This window comes from Fundulus heteroclitus, chromosome 22 (genome assembly GCF_011125445.2).
Source record: "Fundulus heteroclitus isolate FHET01 chromosome 22, MU-UCD_Fhet_4.1, whole genome shotgun sequence".
Lineage (NCBI taxonomy): Eukaryota > Metazoa > Chordata > Actinopteri > Cyprinodontiformes > Fundulidae > Fundulus > Fundulus heteroclitus.
Window position 1 is genome coordinate 34,876,836 of NC_046382.1, and position 19,603 is coordinate 34,896,438.

A 19,603-nucleotide genomic window follows, 5' to 3' on the forward strand; every position below is an offset into this window, starting at 1 on the left:
GCTTTGGAGGTCTTGTGGTTTGTTCATTTGTGCTGTGGGGTCACTTTAAGGTCGCCCTTAAAGTAACAGTTACCTGCACAACCACAAATTTAAGCCTATTTTATTGGGATTTTTTTATTTAATCGGTGTGAAAGAATAAGACACTGCAACAAAAAGGGGCCTAAAAGTAAAAACTTTCCTTTTTTTAAACTATTTTCATATTTTTATTTTATTTCTTATAAATAAAAAAGTAAAAACTTTCTTGAAATTAGTGTATTTGTCCTTGATTTGAGCAGGTAAATAAGAGCACCAGCCAATGGAAGTGAGTATTTGACCCCTAAAATAAGATAGACTGCACTTGAAATAAGATGGAGATGAGTTCCTATTTTAAGTGCAAAAAACTTATTCCATTGGCAGATTATTTAAACATGCCTGCTCAGATCAAGGACAAATTCGCTCATTTGAAGAAAACTTTAATTAGTTAAAAAAAAGGGAACTAAACACAAGAATGTAGATAGTGTGGCCTGTTTATGTTTAGTAGCCTTTGCTTTGATGTTCCTAAATTATACCCAGTTCAGTCAGTTCCCTTCAGGAAATAACCTAATGGAGTCCTGTTGTGCGTTATCCCAGCAGAACATCATCACTAAACTACAGTGGGATGGATTAGATCAAAGCGTGTTTGTGTTGGGGTGATCCAGATCAAGTCCACCCTTATAATGAACTGACCATCTGTACCCTAACGGGTTCTTAGACTCTCCATCCCATCTGACAGAGCTCCAGCAATTTAGTAAAGAATGGGCTCAAATATTGGTCTTTAGATGTAAAAAAAAAAAAAAAAAACTATCAGACATCCCCTAAAAGACTTACAGCTGGAACTGCAGCGAGACTTTTAGTTAATGTTTATTCAAAGATAAATTTAGAAGCAAAATCAGGCTTAAAACAAGGTTGAGACTGATTTATTTGATTATTTTACATATTTGAAAAGGAGTGGCAAGAAGCATCCTCTTATTATCCCGCTCTGTCTCATCTCAAGCTACCTACTGTCACTGTTTGCATAAAATAACCCGTATTTAAAAAAAAAAAAAAAAAAATTACACAATCCCCTGCTGTTATTTGGTTCCTGCTGATTCTTGGACGTGCCTTTTAGGTTCACAGTTAAACCATTTATCAGTTTGACCCCAGAAACACAAAGTCCAATAGAGGCCCATTTCACACTCCCTTATGTCCTTTAGGCTGTTTTGCCCCCTCATCACAAAAAAGGAAAAATGTTACTTCGAGCTACATGCGTTATTTTGTGAATTGTATGATATCAGAGTACACCAGATCACACACTTCCATCTGTCTTGGCTTTAAGCACAGAGAGTTTTAGTGATCCTTACGTCCTGCTTTCTCTAAATGATGTGTTGCTCTTTTTTGGAAGCCTTTTGAAGAAAAGACACTAGTTTTGACTGAGTGTGGCTAAAAACAAATGCGTGCTACACTTTTCAATTTATTACAGCAAAAAAAATAAATGTAAAGCACAGATCTTCTTCCTCCTACTTCATATGCATTAGTTTGTGTTAGTCCATCACATAAAGTCCTGATAAAACATGTTGACGTTTAGGATTTTTCTAATGACAAAGTATGCAAAAGTTCAAGGATCATGAAAACTTTTGCAAGTGTACGGTAAGTCTGAAGAGTTTCAGGCATGAAAGTGTTCAAAGACGTTTGGGTCCTTTAGCGTTGCAATAATAAATAACCAGCTGATCGCCAGAGAAATGGCCAATGTGAACTTTTATTGAGCTTATTTTTCTCTTAGGCTAAATCTGGTGCACAAAACACAAACCATTGACATTTAGTATATTTAAATAAGCATTGTTACCCCATGCAAATGTGTCTATTTAATATTTCCTGAGTATGTGCAATAATTCTGGGTATAGCTGAATCAAATAAACAGCGGCTTGATGTCAGGCTTTTATAGTTTGGTTTTAAGCACCTTGTGATTAAAAGGCTAAAATGAGCAGGAAAGGTTTAGTTGGCTGAAAAGTATGAGGGGAGGGGGGGCAATAAAGCAACAACAAAAAAAAATCTAAATCATTTCTAATAATGGCGATAATGAAAACACAAATTGACACCATGACCGAAAACAGAATTACGGTCTGTGTCCTGAACCCAAACGTCATTGTAATAAAGAATTTAACGCTACTGAATTCAACACGCGGTTCTGGTCTAAATAAATATAAACATCAACAAGTGCTTTCCTTCAGCCTGAAGGCCGGGGGTAGGACTCTGTCTTTAAAACAGAAAGCACATTTCAGCTTGTGGAAAGCTGCTGTGGCGCTCATCCAACATTTATACAAAGCCGTTAATTTAATTCCAACCAAACTATACAGCTGTACCACGGCTTATCTCCAGGTGAACCAGTTTGGGGGTTTTCATCGCCGTTTCTTGTTCAACGTTGTTTGGGTTTTCTCCCTTCTCCTTCTTCTCCTCGGCGGTCCTGTTTGGAAGACAGAAAACGATCAGTTGCTCCCTAAACGCCAAAGCCCAGACGTTCTATCAGGCGCTTATGATGGCGCATTTATTCATGGACATTTCACAACCATTTTCCTTCCTGTCTTGACCTCTTTTTTTTACTTGTCCTGCCCTTTCAAAGCTCACAGAGTACAGAGCGTGTCTGTGGTAAATAACCATGCCTACTTCTTCTTGAAGAGCTTCTTGAACGAGCTCCTAAAGCCTCCCTTGTCCTTGCGACTCCTCTCGCTGAAGGGGGTGTGATTATTCTCCTCCGTCCCGCTCCTCCACTTGGACTCGTCACCCCATGACTGGATCCCCGAGTCCTGCACCGTTGAAAACAAGCTTCATTAACTTAGAGTATTGGGTGTCTTTCAATCACTCTTAATTGTAGCACTTTGAGATTGTTAAACTGATGTAAAGTGCATTATAAATTAAATGTATTTGTATTAGTAGAAGTAATAAACCACCATTGACTTCTTTATTTACTGCAACTAAACGTCCAGAGAAGGACCGAAACAATTACTCCAAAAATGTTAATCAGCATCAGAGAGTCAGGAGATCCATTAGAAAAGTGGAAAAGCCTGGTTCATTTAAAGCTAAACTAAAAAAATTAGGGATGGTTTAAATCTTCTGCATAGTAGGTGACGGCGTCGAGGGCCGCCTTTTGCCCCATACACAACCAATCACTTGCCCCCTCCTGATGAAGCCTAAAATAGTTGTTTTATCACCCGGTTTATCAGAAACATCAAGGGCTAAACCACAGTGATGTGTAAATAACTGATTGAATGCTTCCATCCAGGTTTGAATAGTTGAGATATTTGGTCTTTCATGCTTGTCTTAATTTAAGGTGCTCTCACTACTAAGAAATTCAATAAAATTTACCCTTTCTTGTCCTGCAATATATGATAGAATATGTGATCAGTGTAGAAATGTTGACTAACCAGTCAAAATCTGCAGGCTTTTTAAATTAGAGAAGACAAAAAACAATCCAGAGTGAGCTCAGCACCAGGTAGAGGCGCTTCCTAATGACTGAAGATTCAAACTAGCTATAGAAGACTCATTCAGGGTGCTGGCAACGGGTAGATTCAATTTCAAGCAACGTTTTTGCAAAACTGAAGAAGTTATTTTGAATTTTGCCATTTCCATCAACCTTTTCTAATGCGATACTCCAAAACACGCACATAACGTGGATGGAAACACGGCTAATGATTTGGAGGGGTGAGCGAATACTTCTGGCGGTACAGTGTAGCTAAAGGGGCGACCTGAGGCCATGCCGCCCCGGATTGAAAGCCAGATCCCTTGTTTCAAAGACAGACATTTGAATTGTTCACTAATACTCTTTGTGATACCCACAATGTTGAGCAGTCCGTGAAGATCTGAACTCTGTTTGTCCGTGTTCCCCAGGGGACTGTGGACTTTGTGCGACGGGGTGGAACATTTACTGCCCTTGCTGCCCTGACGCTCCAGCTTGGCGTGGCTGCTCAGTCCCACTCTCTTGAGATGGTCCGACAGCGGTCCCGCATCGAGACCGCTCACCGTGTTCTCCATCTGCAGACCGTTCAGCGACTTCGCAGCAGAGAAGAAGCCAACGCTGAGTTCATTTGGAGGCATCTGGTTGTTGGTCTGAACATGAATCTACCTGGATGCACTCACCTTACTCTTGCGCTGGCTGGCCTGAAGAGGACGGTGGAGGTTGCGGCGAGTCATCACGGCTTCATCTGGAGACACGCAGCCCCGGCTGGGCAGTTTGCTGTAACCATTACCTTGGCTTCCTCCGTTGCCAAACACGTCTCGGCTTGTCGGCACGTTCGTTGCCACCGCCTGCTGTGACCCTTGGGGCACTTTGGGGCACTTCACAAAGGCAATGTCGATGGAGGAGTCGGAGGAGGCGGACGAGCAGCGGTCGAACAGAGACGTGTCTTGAAGCGAGACCCCGTCCTCGTCGTAGAGGCTCTCCATCCCCGGAGGGTCCGGAGGAAGGAGGAACTCGCCCAGGGCGTCAGCCAGAGCCGAGCCTGGCTGGACGTGACGAAATTCAGCGGGTCTGCTGGGCGGATTGTGCTGACATGACCTCTCTGGCATCTCACTCTCTGGGATACTGCCAAGACCTAGAGGCCACATGTTGGTTAAACAGCTGAGAAGACTGGCAAAGGCATACTGAGGTTTTTCTTTCGAAGCAGAAATGAAAAGACCAAAACAAATAAATGGGGCTGTAACCCTGAAAGATGCAGCAAGGGTTAAATACCAGTATCTGTAGTCCCCCCATTTTAATCCCAGCTATTGCTACTTGTAATCTTAAACTGATCTGTTTGTCAGCTGACCTTAGCCTTAAACAAAAGACGTCAATCTTTTAAAATTACCTGGAGGCCAAGTGGAACTAAATAAAGGTCCAATCCTAGTTGTTCATAAAGTGGACTATCCAGGGGTCCCAGGGTTTGAGCAGAGCAACAAGCCTCTCTTCAGTCAGTCAGTCAACACATTCACACCACCAGTGCAGTGAAAAAGTATTACTGATTTTTTTCCCTGCTTAATCTTTTCTCGTCATACCTTTGTTTCAGATCCTCAAACTAACTTTGGTATCAGACAAAGATATCATGACTAAATACAAAATATATTCCTTGAATGATGATTCATTTATTGTGAGATTATAATTAACAGCTAAACCTAAAATCCTATTCCAAACTCCTATCTACTAATCTAATAACAGGCAATTAGTGTTCTCCGTTGCTGTGGAACGATTCTGGCCAAATTTAGCCATATTGGAGAGTTTTTGAGTATGAACCAGTTGTTACATTTCAATCACATGTGAGTCTGGACTTTGACTAAGCTGCTTCAAAACCTGCATTTAGGACTTTTTCTTATGAGGAGGTCAGAGGAGGAAATGCTGGTGTTCTTTGGATCGTCGTCATACTTCATGATTCCAAGTTTACTCGACCATAAGCTCACAAACTAAAGGCCAGGTGTTTTCTTCAGAATCTTCCAGTAGAGACCAGAAACCAAGGCCCCCATCTATTACAGCTAGTATTCCGGATCCTGCAGCAGCCGAGAGGCCCCAGACCACCACACCACCACCACCTAAATGCCGTATTAGCTTTACGCTAGATGTAATGGGATGCACATAAAGATCCTGTGTTCCATCTGTTCATAGAATATTATTTCAGACGTTTTGGATCATCTCACATTCTAGCAAATGTGAAACAACAATGACGACGAGTCGACAACAGCCCCGGCGGCGACACTGACAACTTCTTTATAACGCGCTTTTCATTCCGAGGAATCTCAGAGTGTTACGATTGAAACACAAGAATATAATAAGTTACTCCTGTGTTGTTTTATTCTCGGGTTTCAATCTAATTAGCAATTAGAAGCTTTTTTAAACAGGAATGTTTTAGGTCCGACTTTAAAAGAGTCGGAGCTTTAGATGTTTTTAGTCTTTTCCCTCCTGGATGAGTTGTTGATGACGTCATGGAGTACCTTTGCTAGGCTGAAGGTTCACCACTGTTCTATGTCCCCTCAGTGTGTGGGTAGTGGAGTCCCAAAGCCTTAGAAATGGTTTTGAAGCCCCAGGGGAAAGGATTTGTATTTCCTGTATTCTTGAATTTTTTTGGGCGTAATATGATGGTTTTTGAGATCTTCAGTTTATTTTATGTCGTCATTCTGGGTTAAATGATTTTTTTGTAATTCTAAACGGCTGGCAGTATTTAGGCGTGGATTTGGCTGAACTTTCCAGGAGTTAGCTCATGATTTCGCTTTAATTAAATTTTATCTAATCACTTACAGGTTTGAATGGCTTTTTCCTTTTAATTAATGAAATCACCAATCGATTGTCCAGACAATAGATAAGAAACACTCAAGTGACTGTTTTAATAACTGCACATACGCAAGACCTTCGTAAGCTGCCCTTCCACTCCTCAGGAGGATGGCGTGAAAGAATCTCACAAAATGAATCTGGTCTTACATATATATGTAACATACCTTCTTTCCACAGAGGTAGAAACAAACTACCACCTGCTGCCATATGCCCTAAACATTAACGGAGTGGGAGACGCTATGTAAGGCACGGTGAGGAATCTGATTGGACATGAGCTTCTTTCCATTTATTTTCTTTTTGCTTAACAGGATACAGGCAAAGTGAAATGACCTGACTGATGGAAAACGATTAAAGGAACCCAAAGTTGACCTGACACAATAACCAGCAGCTTTTGCAGCCGCCTACCTGTTTGTTTTGGATTCCTCGAGTCCAGATTGTGGCTGAAAAACGGCATCTGGGATGGCCAGTCTGCATTGTAGCAATGACTCTGGGGCTCTGGACTGTGATCCCAGTCCTGGAAACGGTGGGACTGGATCTGCTCCAAGAGACACTGCTTCCGGCGCTTCACCATGTTGGCATGTTCCCTGTTGAGGAGAAAAGGCGATTAACACTTGTTCAAAGCATCGGCCAGAAGATCTGGAGGGCCAACGTTAACCAACAATGAAACACTCACAACATGGCGTTACTGCCAGGGTAAGGTGAACCAATGTTGCTGGTTTGAATCCCGCCCTCCACTGTCTTTAACAGCTGCTTCATGTTAGACCTGCTGGTGGAGCAGAACACATTGGACAAGCAGCTTCAACCCTTTGCCTTTGAAAAATATAGATAATTTATCCATTTGGCTGTTCTTTCAGAAATTGTGCCCTGGGTGCGGCACCCCTTCTGCACTCACTCCACCCCCCATAGATGGATGGATGAAGGGAGCCGACAGGGGTCTATATTGAGATTTTTGCACTCAGTTTCTAAAAATAGGAAGTCTGGAAAATGCTGTTTTGTGTGTGTTTTCACAAATAGAATAAAAGTTTAATAAATCTCAACCTGAATTTTACAGACTACATTATGTGGAAAATCTATTTCAGGTTTGAACAGCATGTTTTAGATTTCAAACCAGATCAAATGCAATCCTATTTATAAATATTAATGATAATGATGTTGGAGATGATTTTGCACCATAAATCAGATATCACATCAATTTAAAGTAAAGATATCATGAGAAGTCCACTTTTTTCCCCATTAATACATTTTGTTGTGTACCTGGAGTCTGTTAGGAGTGCAGAAAATTGAAGAATATCACAAATCTGCCATTTTTATCTTATAATTCACTATTATTTTGTAGTCCAAGAAATGCTTGTACCTGCACTAGTAATGCCAAAGCCACAAGTGGGACAAGTGAAAATGTTCTGTTGTTGGGTGTATTATTAACCCACACAATTCATTACCCTACCCCCCGCCCCCCCAGCATACTACAAAAATGGCCGAACTTGGTGGAATGCTCTGCCACCTGAAGGAGGGGGGGGCGGGCCTCATTTGGATTTAAAGAGACAGCACCAAAACAAGGTGCTCTCAAAATCAACTTGGAACTAGGGCATAAGATGCGCTGTGGGCAATAATAACAAGGAATTCAGACCAAAGCGTTGCAACTCCACTTTATATCGACCACAACTGAAGGATTTAAATATCAAAAGGAAGACATTTAAAAGCATGATATGCCCTCTTTAATATTTCAGCCAGGGTGTACAATTATGGGCTGTATGAAATCTTGTCTAGAGTGCAACTGACAGACACTCCCACCCCCCACAGCTGCCTGTATCCACAGGCCGGGGCGGTGAAGCGAATCTCCCACTGCTGTTTTATGCTTGATGTTTCTGCTGACCTCTGCACCTCCTTGCGGTTGAGCAGCAGAAGCTCCTGGTTGTGCTGAAGGAGGTGGTGGTACTGCGCCGTGAAGGACCTGAACTGTTGGACGCACACCAGCAGCAGGTAGTAATCTGGGTGATCTGCATCTGTCTGCCTAAGCAGTCCCTATAAATATACAAAATAAAGGGGGGGAAATCATTCATGCATGCAAGGAAAAATTCAGATTTGCAAATCTGGTTGCAGAATAACAGGTGGGGTTTATTAGCTTTGACCTAAACACACACTGTGTGTTTAAACGCAGGCCAAGCTTATCGGAGCTACCCTTTGAAATAAAATCTCCTAATTCTAAGAGTTTATAACAAACACTGGCGGTGGAAAGCACTAGATTTTACATACAGGGGTGTACCTGCGTAACCCCTTAAATTATTTTTTTTCAATCCTTTCATTATTACCCCTTACCCAATACCAGAGCACAGGCTTCTTTAGCTTGAAACAAGAGAGAGAAGGCAAGGCAAGGCAAGGCAAATTTATTTATATAGCACAATTCAGTACAAGACAATACAAAGTGCTTTACATGATTAAGATATACCAAAAAATAAAATGTAGATAGAAAATAGAATAAAAGCAAGTAGGGATAGAATGTAGTAACAAAAAAGAACATTAAAAACAGTAAAACTGTTTAACTAGAACAGTCAAAGGCAATTTTAAACAGATGTGTTTTTAATCTTGATTTAAAAGAACTCAGGCTTTCCACACTTTTACAGTTTTCTGGAAGTTTGTTCCAGAAAGAGAGAGAATTTGGATTTTGTGATTTCTTTGGTTATCCCTTTATGCTTATTATTCTTAGGTGTTTGAGTTTTTGGGTTTCTTTATGTTTCTGTTTTTACCCGTTTATATTTTCTAGTTGTTCCCATTTTAGTTGTTCCCATGTAGTTCATACATACATAACTGAATTAGTTAGTGGATATTGTTCTCAATAGCTCAATTGTCCACATATTGAGCTATTTCCTGTTAGACTCGTCCCACCTGTTTCCCTTCAGTTTCTATTCATTGCACTCCTCCCTATCAGCTCACGAGCTTGGCCCGGTTTTGCTGCTCCTCATCTCCTCCTGATTGCCGTCACCCATTTCTGCCTCGCTTACCCTCCACTCTCTCTGTTCCTCGCTGAGTTCTTTTGCTGATTTCATGCTCCCTGTTCCTCTGCCGCATTTCCCTCGGCCTCCTTTTTCTGCCAGATCTGTCGTCTTTTTGTTTAGCAATTTGTCCATGCCCATTCCAGCTCATGAACCAAGACATTTTGTATGTTTTCTGTTATTTATTTACATTATTTTTTGCCCCTACCAAACTCTGCGCTCACATTATTATGACATCCTGATCGAACAAGGGCACATTTTGACTTCCCTGATGGCGGCAACCAAACATTTAAAATAAAATCTCTTATTTTTTATCAATTATTTATGATCATGCTCCATAGCAAGGTCCCAGGACCTCAGGAAGAAAAACGTCTCCCAGCATGGAAGATCACCCAGCATACCAAACAGCGGGCATGACGTCCTTCCACAGATATTCACTCCTAGCTTCACACCAGACTTGCCTTTTGTGTGCAGCGCAGAAATGCTGTCTATTAGTCTGACCGGAGCAATCCATCATGTTTGTGTTTGTGTCAGTAGGACATCACTCCCAAACAACGGAGTGCCATTTGATGGCGTAACATTACAGCATCTGATAGCTGTAATAGAGACTAATTACATTTGGGAATGTGTTTTGCTTCCTTTCTTACTGTGACCAGTAGCACGGTGTATATGGATCCTCATCCTGCCTTGTTAGTCATAGTTCTTTTTAACTATCGCCAAAAAGCGAGTTTGATGGAGTCACTTTTTTTCTTGAATTCTTGTCAGGCTCATGTAGACCAACATATATCCGCGTTATTATAGTGGCATGCTCTCTTGTCATACCCATTCTGAAGAGTGACTAAAGAAACGGGCTCGCCGATCAACCTAAATGCGTAAAGTATGAACAAACAAAATTATTTTTATTTTTTTAGAAATTGCAGTTAAATTGTTAAAATTCTTATGACAAAAAACAAACACTTTTTTCTCTAATGTAGGATTTAGTTCCCACCCAATGAATTTGCTTAACTTAAAGTTGGTAAAGTTGGCATTTATTAAAAAAGTTGACGTATTGGATAAATAGGTCCCACCTGTAACAGCAGCAGGTATTCTGGGATCCTCTGGACGGGCTGAAGGAGCAGGGTGTAAAGTGAAGGTCTGGATTCATCGCCCTGAATGTCACACTGATGGTGGCATGGAACCAGCCAATCAGGAAGCGACAAAGAAAAGGGGTTTGTAAATATGTTTGACTTGAACGTTGAATTATATTCTGAATTCTTTTTTATATCGCCTCATTTTTTTTAAAGTAATCAAGATATTTTTCTCACTCTTACCTCCACAAAAGCAGAAGACTTCATGGAGCTGGAGGCCAGCATGGCGACGACTGACAGACAGTCTGGAAGCTCCTTCAGGTAGGACACATAGAAGTCCAGAAAATCACTCTGAAGGGAGACGGGGAGACGATATCTTCATTAAATCATCATGTGCTTTTTCCCTTCATACACACCTTCTATCTTTGTTTCCTCTAATGTTCAAACGGCTAAAAATGCTGCTTTTCTTTCACATCTGGGATCTTTACTTATTTTGCAAAAGCATGTTTTGTAATAGCACGGGCATTAATCAGAGAAGCAGTCAAGTCATGGTAACACTGGAGGAGCTGCTGAGATGCACAGCTCCACTTAGCATAATCATGTGTACCAATGGCCTAATCAAAGTTGTGAAAAAGACTCAAATGAGCATCAGAGAAGTGAGACATGAGCATGTACGTTCACAGATGCTGACCGACCAATCTCACTCAGCCTGAGCTGCTTTGCAAAAGAAGACTGAACACCTTTTTGTCTCCAGATTTGCTCGGCTGAACACAAACACACGTTTCATCTCCTAAACATTTGAAAACTGTGAATGATTTTTTTTGCTACTTCTCAATTACAGTATAGGCTGGCTTGTGTTGGGCTATCACATGATATCCGAACAAGATACAGTGACATTTATTTGTTGCAACGTGACAAAATGTGGAAACTCTCACACACTTTTGCATTGTACTGGAAGAGGAAGTACCGTATCTATCAACACAAGTCAGCTCATGCTGAATGGAGAGCAGAGGAAGTTAAATGAAAACGTTTTCACCTGTTACTCTGGCTGGCCCTAATTCTGTGCTTACTTCTTTGCTGGTGAGCCTCATGAATACGTCTCCCATGATGCCTTGCCACTGGCACCTGAGCACGCGCTCCTGCAGGGTGTGAAGGAGCTCCAGGTGCTGCTGGATCAAAAACCTTAAAGAGCTGGGGAAAGGACTGCGAACAGAAAAAGCAGAAGGAAAACATGCAGAACATTTCTAATAATACCGGATTGGTTTTGATTGGATCGTTTACGGCTAAGTGAGGATAAAGTCATTTAGAGAATCTGGTATAACTGAGACATTAGTCTTCATCAACTTCCAGAAGCTCCTCATAAACACAAGCTGCCTTTTTCAGGAGCTGGAGCGACAAATGGCAGCAGGTTAAGCAGGTTAAACCCAAGTCCGGCTGCGGCTGCGTCTCACTGGAGCGTCTCCTCATTGGGAACACGTGCGCTGCAGCCAAGCCGTGATTGCATTAAGCAGCTCTGTCTTGGTAGTGTTTATGACCTTCTTTTATTCGATTTATCTATTTCCTGTTGTTCCCTCGCCGTAAGCCTTCAAATTAGCCCAGAGGGGCCTTTGGGAATGTGATGTTTGAAATGCTGCTGAGTGAATCCCTGAGGACCTGGAGCTGTCAGTCTTTCTCCTGACATGATGAGGGGTTCATTTTGCTAAATGTCTGATGAAAAGATTCAGCCAGATCCTTTAATTAATGTTAAATGATTATTCAGAGAAATGCGCTACCGTTTGTCCTTGGCAGTTAGAGCTTCGGATCCGTTGAAGGAGATGTTGGCCTTCAGTAACAGAGACAGATGCGACACGTAGACTCTCTCTGACTCCAGCAGCTCCAGGGCGGCTCTTTGTCGCTTATCTGCACACAGAAAAACACAACAGATAATAGACTACGGTTATATTTAATCTGTAACCTCTGGGATCTATTCAGTTTCACAACAAGACTTTGAAAGAGACAGAAGTCTGAGAATAAAAAATATATGATCAACTCATTTGAAACAATAAAGCTTTCTAATTTGAAAGAGTCTTTTTGAAAATTTTGAGATGATCTTAATGCTTAGAATTCATCATAAGGGTGTTTTATTTGCTTTTACAATTATATTGGTTACATTTTTTAAAACAGACAAAAAAAAGACAAAAACCCCACAATAATAAAAACTGTCTATTCAGTTTGGTTGTTGGCTGATTATTTTTGGGTTTCAGCTCATTATGTCATTGCAGTTATATACTATTAGTTTAAACTGTTAACTTTTTATTATTATTATTATTATTATTATTATTATTATTATTATTATTATTATGTATACTGCTACACCTTTAATAAGTTGTACTCGTTATTTATTTTACTTGGCAGTTATGTTGATTGTATTATAAATATTTATTTACATTCATGTATTTTTTGTATCATTTAAAACGGGAAAAAAACATATGGCCTTTAGTTTAACATTAATATGTTTAATTTTATCAATTCTTTTTAATTTTATTTAATCATGTGTTTCATTAGTATCTATCATAATTTGACAACTTTGAGAAATTTTTAAATCTAAATTTATGGATTGTATTATACTTGTATTTTTTTATTTTATTGCAAATATATTCATGTCGGTTATTATTATTGATGTTATTGATGTTATTGAACAACTTTTTCTTGTGTTATCTTGTCTGCTATTATTTGAGGTTTTATGACGAATAGCTCATATGATTAGTTTTATTTCTCTCCACTGGTTACACTTCAGGATTGTTGTCTTTAAACATTTATTTCTTCTTACTTCCTATTTTCTTGCGACATGCAGTCTGTAGTTCTCTAGTTTCTCCCTCACAGCAATTCTTTGATTTTTTTAAATAATTTATCTTTAGTCTAATTTATAGTTTTAAAATGTTTTTATTTTCACCATGTTTTCTTATTTTTTTTATTTTTGCTGATCTCAATTTAACCTGTGCTTATAGTACTTTACGTTTTACTCATTAGTATGGGAAGTGCTCTGTGGATGCAGTTTGATTGTTTCAGATCTTAAAATGCAAACATGTGGTTTTACCTCCAGCTTTTTAATAGTTTTGGCTCCAGAATGTGAACATTGTCACCTGTGCCACTAACTGTGAGAGGATGACTTGTTTCATTTGGTATTTTTGAATTTCTAGAGACAGTTTTATCATACCAGTCCAGGGTTTAAGGAAGTTTTAATATTACTGTTAGTTTTCTTACTGTTTTCCGTCTGGTTGTTTGAGATTTCCATCTGCTCCCTGCTGTTGGTCTTCTCTCCCCATGTGGGAGATTTCTGCCGCTGCTGCTGAGCCTCCTGGTCAGAGGTGGAGGCTGTGACATGTGAGGAAACAGGAGGAAAATTAACATATACAGAGCTATACAAAAGACTTGTGTTATCCTTTAGGACTTTACGGTTTTCCTCCAATTAACCAGAACTTTTAATAACCTGTTGAGGTGTTCTTAATCAGTATGTCTTTCAGACTGCTGGTGTATATCTATTTATTTATTTTTGACAGCTTTTCCATTCATTTTAGAACCAGTGTTGGACTGTTAGACTTTTACTGTTTAAGCAACTTAACCGACATTACATTTTTCCCAAATCTTACAAACAGAAAATAGGATTTCAATAGTCTTCAATATTTCATTTGAGATATTTGAGTAAAAAACATTTATCTCAAATTTCCCAACTCACAACTCTGTTTGCTTCTCACTGAGCAGTGTGGTAAACGACAATTTCACGACTTTTATGTTGTTTTTATTAACATAAATCAGTGATTTAAAAGAAACCCACAGCAACACTTTCTGTGAATCTGTGAACGCTGGAGATGATTACATTAAAATTATTTCAATGTTTTGACATTTTGTTTGACCCAATTCAAATCTCTGAACTACAAGGGTCTTGATGCCAAAACCAAATCTATGAATTTGCCCTTTTTAACAATTATGAAGAGTATGCATTTGCTGTTATTCCTCTCTCAGCAACTTAAAATTTGATGTGACCAATGTAAGATAAAAGTTGTCATTTTAAATGTAAATCAATGTTTAAAGGCCATTCTTTTTTCAGAATATAGGATATTTGTGTTTTATGTTGTGATTAAAAGAGTAAAGTCTGGAAACTAAAACATTTTTGTTTATCCGGTACGGGAAAAGCATAAAATAATTGTGAATACTTTTCCAGTCTTGGAACCGCCCTACTAGTTAAAAGCTCGGCATGTAGCTGGATAATTATTGCTGGAAGGAGGATAAACCTCTCAGGTGTTTTCCTATTGTTTAGTATTGTTAAGACTTGACCTTCAGACAGTGGATATCCCTTCCACATTTTTCCTCCATTTGCCCTACTACCAACATACTGTCATGATCAGGTTCAAAGACTGGAACAAAAATGACAAAGAAAAAATAAAAGCAGCCTAAATCTGAACAAAAAGTATGAAAGTCCTTCAGAAAACTCAAAGACTACCTTTAGCATTACAAAAACAGAGGACCTTTTGGAAGCTGGACATGAATAAACTGGAGGCGGGTTAAAACTTTTGCCCAAACAGAGTTACTTTGTGTAGATGTGTTGCTCCTCTGTGGGGACTCGCCCTGGGGCAGAGTCGGGAAGAAGTTTTGATAAATGCTGAGCTCTGATTGGCTAGCTGTGCAGATGTGTTCCTCCTCAGATGGCGCAAGCATATCCGCCCCGGAGCCCTTCCTGCTGCTGGACCTATCGGCATAGATGTAGAAGACATAGATCAGAAGATCCTGAAAGGTTTTTCTTAAGGTAGCAGCGAGATGAAAGAATAAAACGATCTCCATGCGAATCTGGAGAATAATTGAGGTTGCTGCACCCCTACCTGTGTGGAAGAGGGATTATATCCTTGTTGCTTTCCATCTGCAGCAGCAGCTCCATCCTCCTCTGAGCCTCCCTTTGTCTGTTGGACATGTCTCTAATGTGGAACAGCGGCCCATTCAATTCCTCCTGCAAGGAGATTTGATCAGGTAACCTGATTGGTCCAGTTGCTGTAGATGAATCCAACTGTACTAAGAATGCATTGCAAAAGTTATTAAAATGTTTGTGAGCAATGTGTTTAAATTGCATTTTTACTCAGACTCTTTTTTTCTGGTGCCCCTCAATAAAATCCAGCTCAGCCAATAGCCTGCAGAAGTCACCTAATTAGTAAATTAGGTATAAACCCAGCTTTTCTGTGAAGGTCTTAGAGGATTGTTAGAGAATACTGGTGAACAAACAGCATTATGAACACTGAGGAACACCGAGTAGAGAAGCAGCCAAAAGGCATGGTAACTCTGGAGGAACTGCAGAGATCCATAGCTCAGGTGGCAGAGTCTGTTGGCGAGAACACTCCACGAATCTGGCATTTCTCTGCATGGAAGCAGGTGATCGTTGAAAGAAATCCAACAGCACTTTGTTTCAACTTCGTCACAAGCTTTGTGGTAAACACAGCAGACGCGTAGACAAAGGGGGTTCTCTGTTGTAATCGGACCAGAATACAGCAAACTGAGTACAGCACTCTCATGGAGAAATGTGGTGGTGGCAGCATGCTTTGGGCATGCTTTTCTTCAGCAAGCATGTCTAGTAAGAGCTGATGGAAAAATTAATGGAGATTTAAGTCAATACAGGACAGTATTGGATAAAAACATGTTAGAGTCTGCAAAGAGAGTGAAGCAGAGGTTCCCCTTCCAGCAGGAGAAGGACCCTGAACATCCAGCCAAAGCTGTAATGTTAAATAATCATCACATTGAAACGTTAGAATGGTCCAGACCTAAATCACATCAGGACGGTGTTGCCACACTTTAAAATTGACATCAGACACTTTCTATTCAACCCGACAGCAGCTTTTTGAGCAAAGAAACATCAAACATTTTATATGAGGAAAGCAGGTGGAGACATACCCCCAAAAAGACAGCACAAAGTGTTGACTTTGCATAATCTGGTAAATTGGGATCTACTGAAAATCGTTCCGTTTTTTTTTATTGATTAAAAACCTCTAATAAACATCTATTTAAAATTCTTACCATGTTTTCCATTGGTCTACAGTATAAAATTCTAATAAGCTCCATTAACATGTAAAGGAGGCCTATAGCAGCGTAAATTCCCACATTAAACATTGCAGTAGTGAAGTTTCAGACACGCACGCCTGCCTGTTTAATCTGCGGCAAGGGTTACTTTCACCCAGATAAACTGAAGTCATTTCCAGTTTCTACAGAGATCCTCTCAGATGTTTTAAATCACATTACCGAATCCTGTCTGCTTCTCCCAAAAATAGATTCTGCACATGTTTCTTTTTTACTCTCTCGCTCCGGCACCTTAAATGTGTTGAGTGAGTTCTTGAGGCCCATTATCTTATCATCCACTTCGGTCTGATGGGCTTGGAGCTTCTCCTCCAAAACGTGGTCCCTCTGGCGCAGCTCGTCCAGCTCGGCCAGAGCCGCACGGAGCCCCTCGCGCAGCTCCGCCAGCAGGCCCTGCACCTGGATCACATGTAGTGGGTTAACAGGATGTCTCTCATGGATCAGATCAGAGATAGCGCCACAAATAAAGAACACGTAGGTTATAAATTACATAATATTGCTGAAATTCATTTCTACAGTCAGTTTCTGTTCTTAAATTATTTAGGGATTTATTTAAAAAAAAACATACTGCATTATTTTTTTGGTTATCTCAATTTGCAAATGTTTTAGTCGTGCATTCACATGGATTTCTTTGCATTCATCTTATATTGTATTTTTATCCTTAACTCATATTTTGTGAAATCAATGAACCCTTTCCGTTTTCAAAGGAATTCTTGAATTCAGCACAATACTTGCGTAAATGCGAAAGGCTTTCTGCCCAGAGCGTCACAGCCGGGGGGGGGGGAGTGCCATGAGGCAAGAAATATTAAAGGTTTTCTGTCAGTTACACCCCACGCAGGTTTTCTATCACTTATCTGCATGCCCAATGATGAGTGGACTCCCTAGTGGTTTGGAAAGTATAACCACTTCAAGGACACAGTGCTATACATACCATGGACTGGTGTTATGGAAGTTGGTATTTATATTTAAGGCATATCATTTAATGCTAAATCAGAGGGATGTTTCTGTGTGAAGAGTCTAAACCGCATTCAAACTCTAGTTGGTAATCCTGTTCAGAAACACTTGTTATACTGGGTAAAATCGTCCTTACATCCTGAAAGTAGTAAATGGAGTATGTACTCAGAAAAAGGAGTTTTAAAAAATTAGATCTCTCTGGCTACGTTCACACTGCAGGCCTTAATGCTCAATTCCGATTTTTTTGTGAAATCTGATTTTTTTGGTTGGGTCGTTCATATTTCCAAATATATGCGACTTGTATGTGATCTCCTGTGTGAACTTAATGCGTTCAACCTAAGTGTCCCGCATGCGCACTCAAGGACGCGATGACGTCACACGTAGCAAGTGTCCTCAGTGTTTGCGGAAGTAAACATGGATTATAATGCTGGCGCGCATTTTGCGGTCATTCATTTATTTTCTAACCGGAGCTCTCCGTCCACTGACTGCTCTTCTCATTGTTGTCCTCCATGGGTGTCGTCTTTCTTCCAGCTTCTGCATAGCAGGACGCAGAATAGTGACGTTTGTCGAGTATCGGTGACGTACAGGTCGGATAAATGCAACACGGCCGTACAGACACAGGTCGCATTTGCAAAGATCAGACGCGTATCGGATTCAGGACCACATATCCAAGCAACCTGGGTCGCATTTAAAAAAATCCCATCTGTGTTGTTCAGATTGTCATAAAAAGATCAGATACAGGTCGCATATGGGCAAAAAAATCAGAATTGGGTCACTTCAGGCTGCAGTGTGAACGTAGCCTGAGAGCTGCAGCCTGTAAAAACTCTAACCAATCCCTGCCATTCGGTGCGAACGGCAGTGATTTGTTAGAGTTTTGGTCATGCCCTCACCCCCTACTATCCCTCAAGTTCTAGGATTTTTTCTGTACTTCCACAATGTTTTATTATAATTTCATAATTAAAAACCACTGTAATCATGTTTTTTGAGACAGCTTTAGGGAGTTTCCGTATAGTCTCCATGGGTCATTGAGATTGTTGTCTATTTTCATTCAGTCTTTCCAGTCCACCAATGGACTTTAAGTACCAGCAGCCTTCCTTGGTTTAAAGCCAGCGTTTCCTACAGTAATTCTACCGGACTCTGCATCAACTTGGTCTTCTCCTGTGGTTCCATTCTTAGTTTTCTCATGTATCACTGATTGAATTTAGTTGGTGGGGATAACTGAATCAGCTCATGGGAACATTACGTGGGCCAGCCAGCTCTCCTTCCTTCCTTCTCCTATCCTACCATCTCTCTGTATTGTTCTTCCTCTCAGTCATGTGAAAGGCATCAGGCAGGGGAGTCAATAGAGCGTTTGTCCCGTTAGCCTTTAAATCTCTCTTCGTTCTGAGGGCTAACTAACACTGATCTTTCACATCTGCATACCTGGAGGCTGCAGATCTGAGTAGTTTTACTAAACTCTCTAAATGTATTCCTGTCTTTGACTCACGTTAAGTTTAGTTCCTTTATTTAGAGAAGCACAGTGCCAATAAACTCTCACCAGTATGTTCAAGGAGTGGAAGCCAGGATGTTTTATTTTTCCTTCTACTACAGAGTAGCAGTTACTTTGCAGATGGCGATTCAGTCATAAATGTGAAAAAATATATATATTATTTCCTAAATGTGGTTGTTTTTTCTTTTAGGGTAAGAAACATGACAGTAGATTCGGTTTTCAATGTTGTGGATTCCTGAAAAGGACATGTGTAGCTGTCCCTGGCACTTGGTTTAACATCCTGGTGAAGAAAAGGAAAAAAAAATGCTCATCTACCCAATGATGTCGGTACAGTTTCTGACAACAGAGCTGCGGGGCAAGAATGGCCACCAATTGACTTTCTTTGAGACTTGTGACCTAAATGTTTGCTTTGGTTGCACAGAAGGTCACTTCTGATTTGCTCAAATGTTTTGTAACTGACAGAGGTTAGGTCACCAGTGGACAAAATTACAAAGTTAACAAAGGTTTCCTTGAAGACACGTCAAAATATGACTTAGTGATTAGATCAAATACATTGGTTCTTTTAATAAGAGAAAATGATAAACTTGTAAGGAATACATCACTTTTTCTTCTTACTCATGGTTAAACATATTCTTTTACACTTATTTACCTGAGAAATATCCTGGGGAGGTGCGTCCACACCCTCTGTTGTATCTGGAAGAGGAAGCATATTTAAAATCAGCAG

At 40.2% G+C, this 19,603-nt stretch overlaps 1 protein-coding gene across 2 annotated transcripts; it reads right to left on the reverse strand.

Annotated features, from left to right (window-relative positions):
* Window positions 1-1,450: 1,450 nt before the first annotated feature.
* arhgef33 (Rho guanine nucleotide exchange factor (GEF) 33) lies at window positions 1,451-19,603 on the reverse strand. Of its 2 annotated transcripts, none has more exons than XM_012852501.3 (16): window positions 19,529-19,603; window positions 16,671-16,835; window positions 15,200-15,324; window positions 14,912-15,069; window positions 13,587-13,697; window positions 12,116-12,242; window positions 11,414-11,546; window positions 10,587-10,694; window positions 10,344-10,436; window positions 8,160-8,308; window positions 6,960-7,049; window positions 6,692-6,870; window positions 4,129-4,583; window positions 3,829-4,041; window positions 2,659-2,798; window positions 1,451-2,458 (listed from the first exon to the last, which is right to left on the reverse strand). In XM_012852501.3, exons 1-16 carry the CDS (start codon window positions 19,586-19,588, stop codon window positions 2,344-2,346), a joined length of 2,421 nt encoding a protein of 806 aa, XP_012707955.2. In that variant the 5' UTR covers window positions 19,589-19,603; the 3' UTR covers window positions 1,451-2,343. The 2 variants fall into 2 exon arrangements, with proteins under 2 accessions (XP_012707955.2, XP_012707954.2); XM_012852500.3 differs by having other exon boundaries at window positions 6,960-7,052.

What these genes read in the sequence shown, in the direction of transcription:
- arhgef33 (XM_012852500.3), bottom strand. Translation starts at nt 19,588, where the DNA reads ATGCTTCCTCTTCCAGATACAACAGAGGGTGTGGACGCACCTCCCCAG. An exon ending in CTCCCCAGGATATTTCTCAG is followed by an intron (nt 16,836 to 19,528) that starts GTAAATAAGTGT and finishes CATGTGATCCAG; the next exon opens with GTGCAGGGCCTGCTGGCGGA. An exon ending in CTAACTGCCAAGGACAAACG is followed by an intron (nt 11,547 to 12,115) that starts GTAGCGCATTTC and finishes TTCTGTTCGCAG; the next exon opens with TCCTTTCCCCAGCTCTTTAA.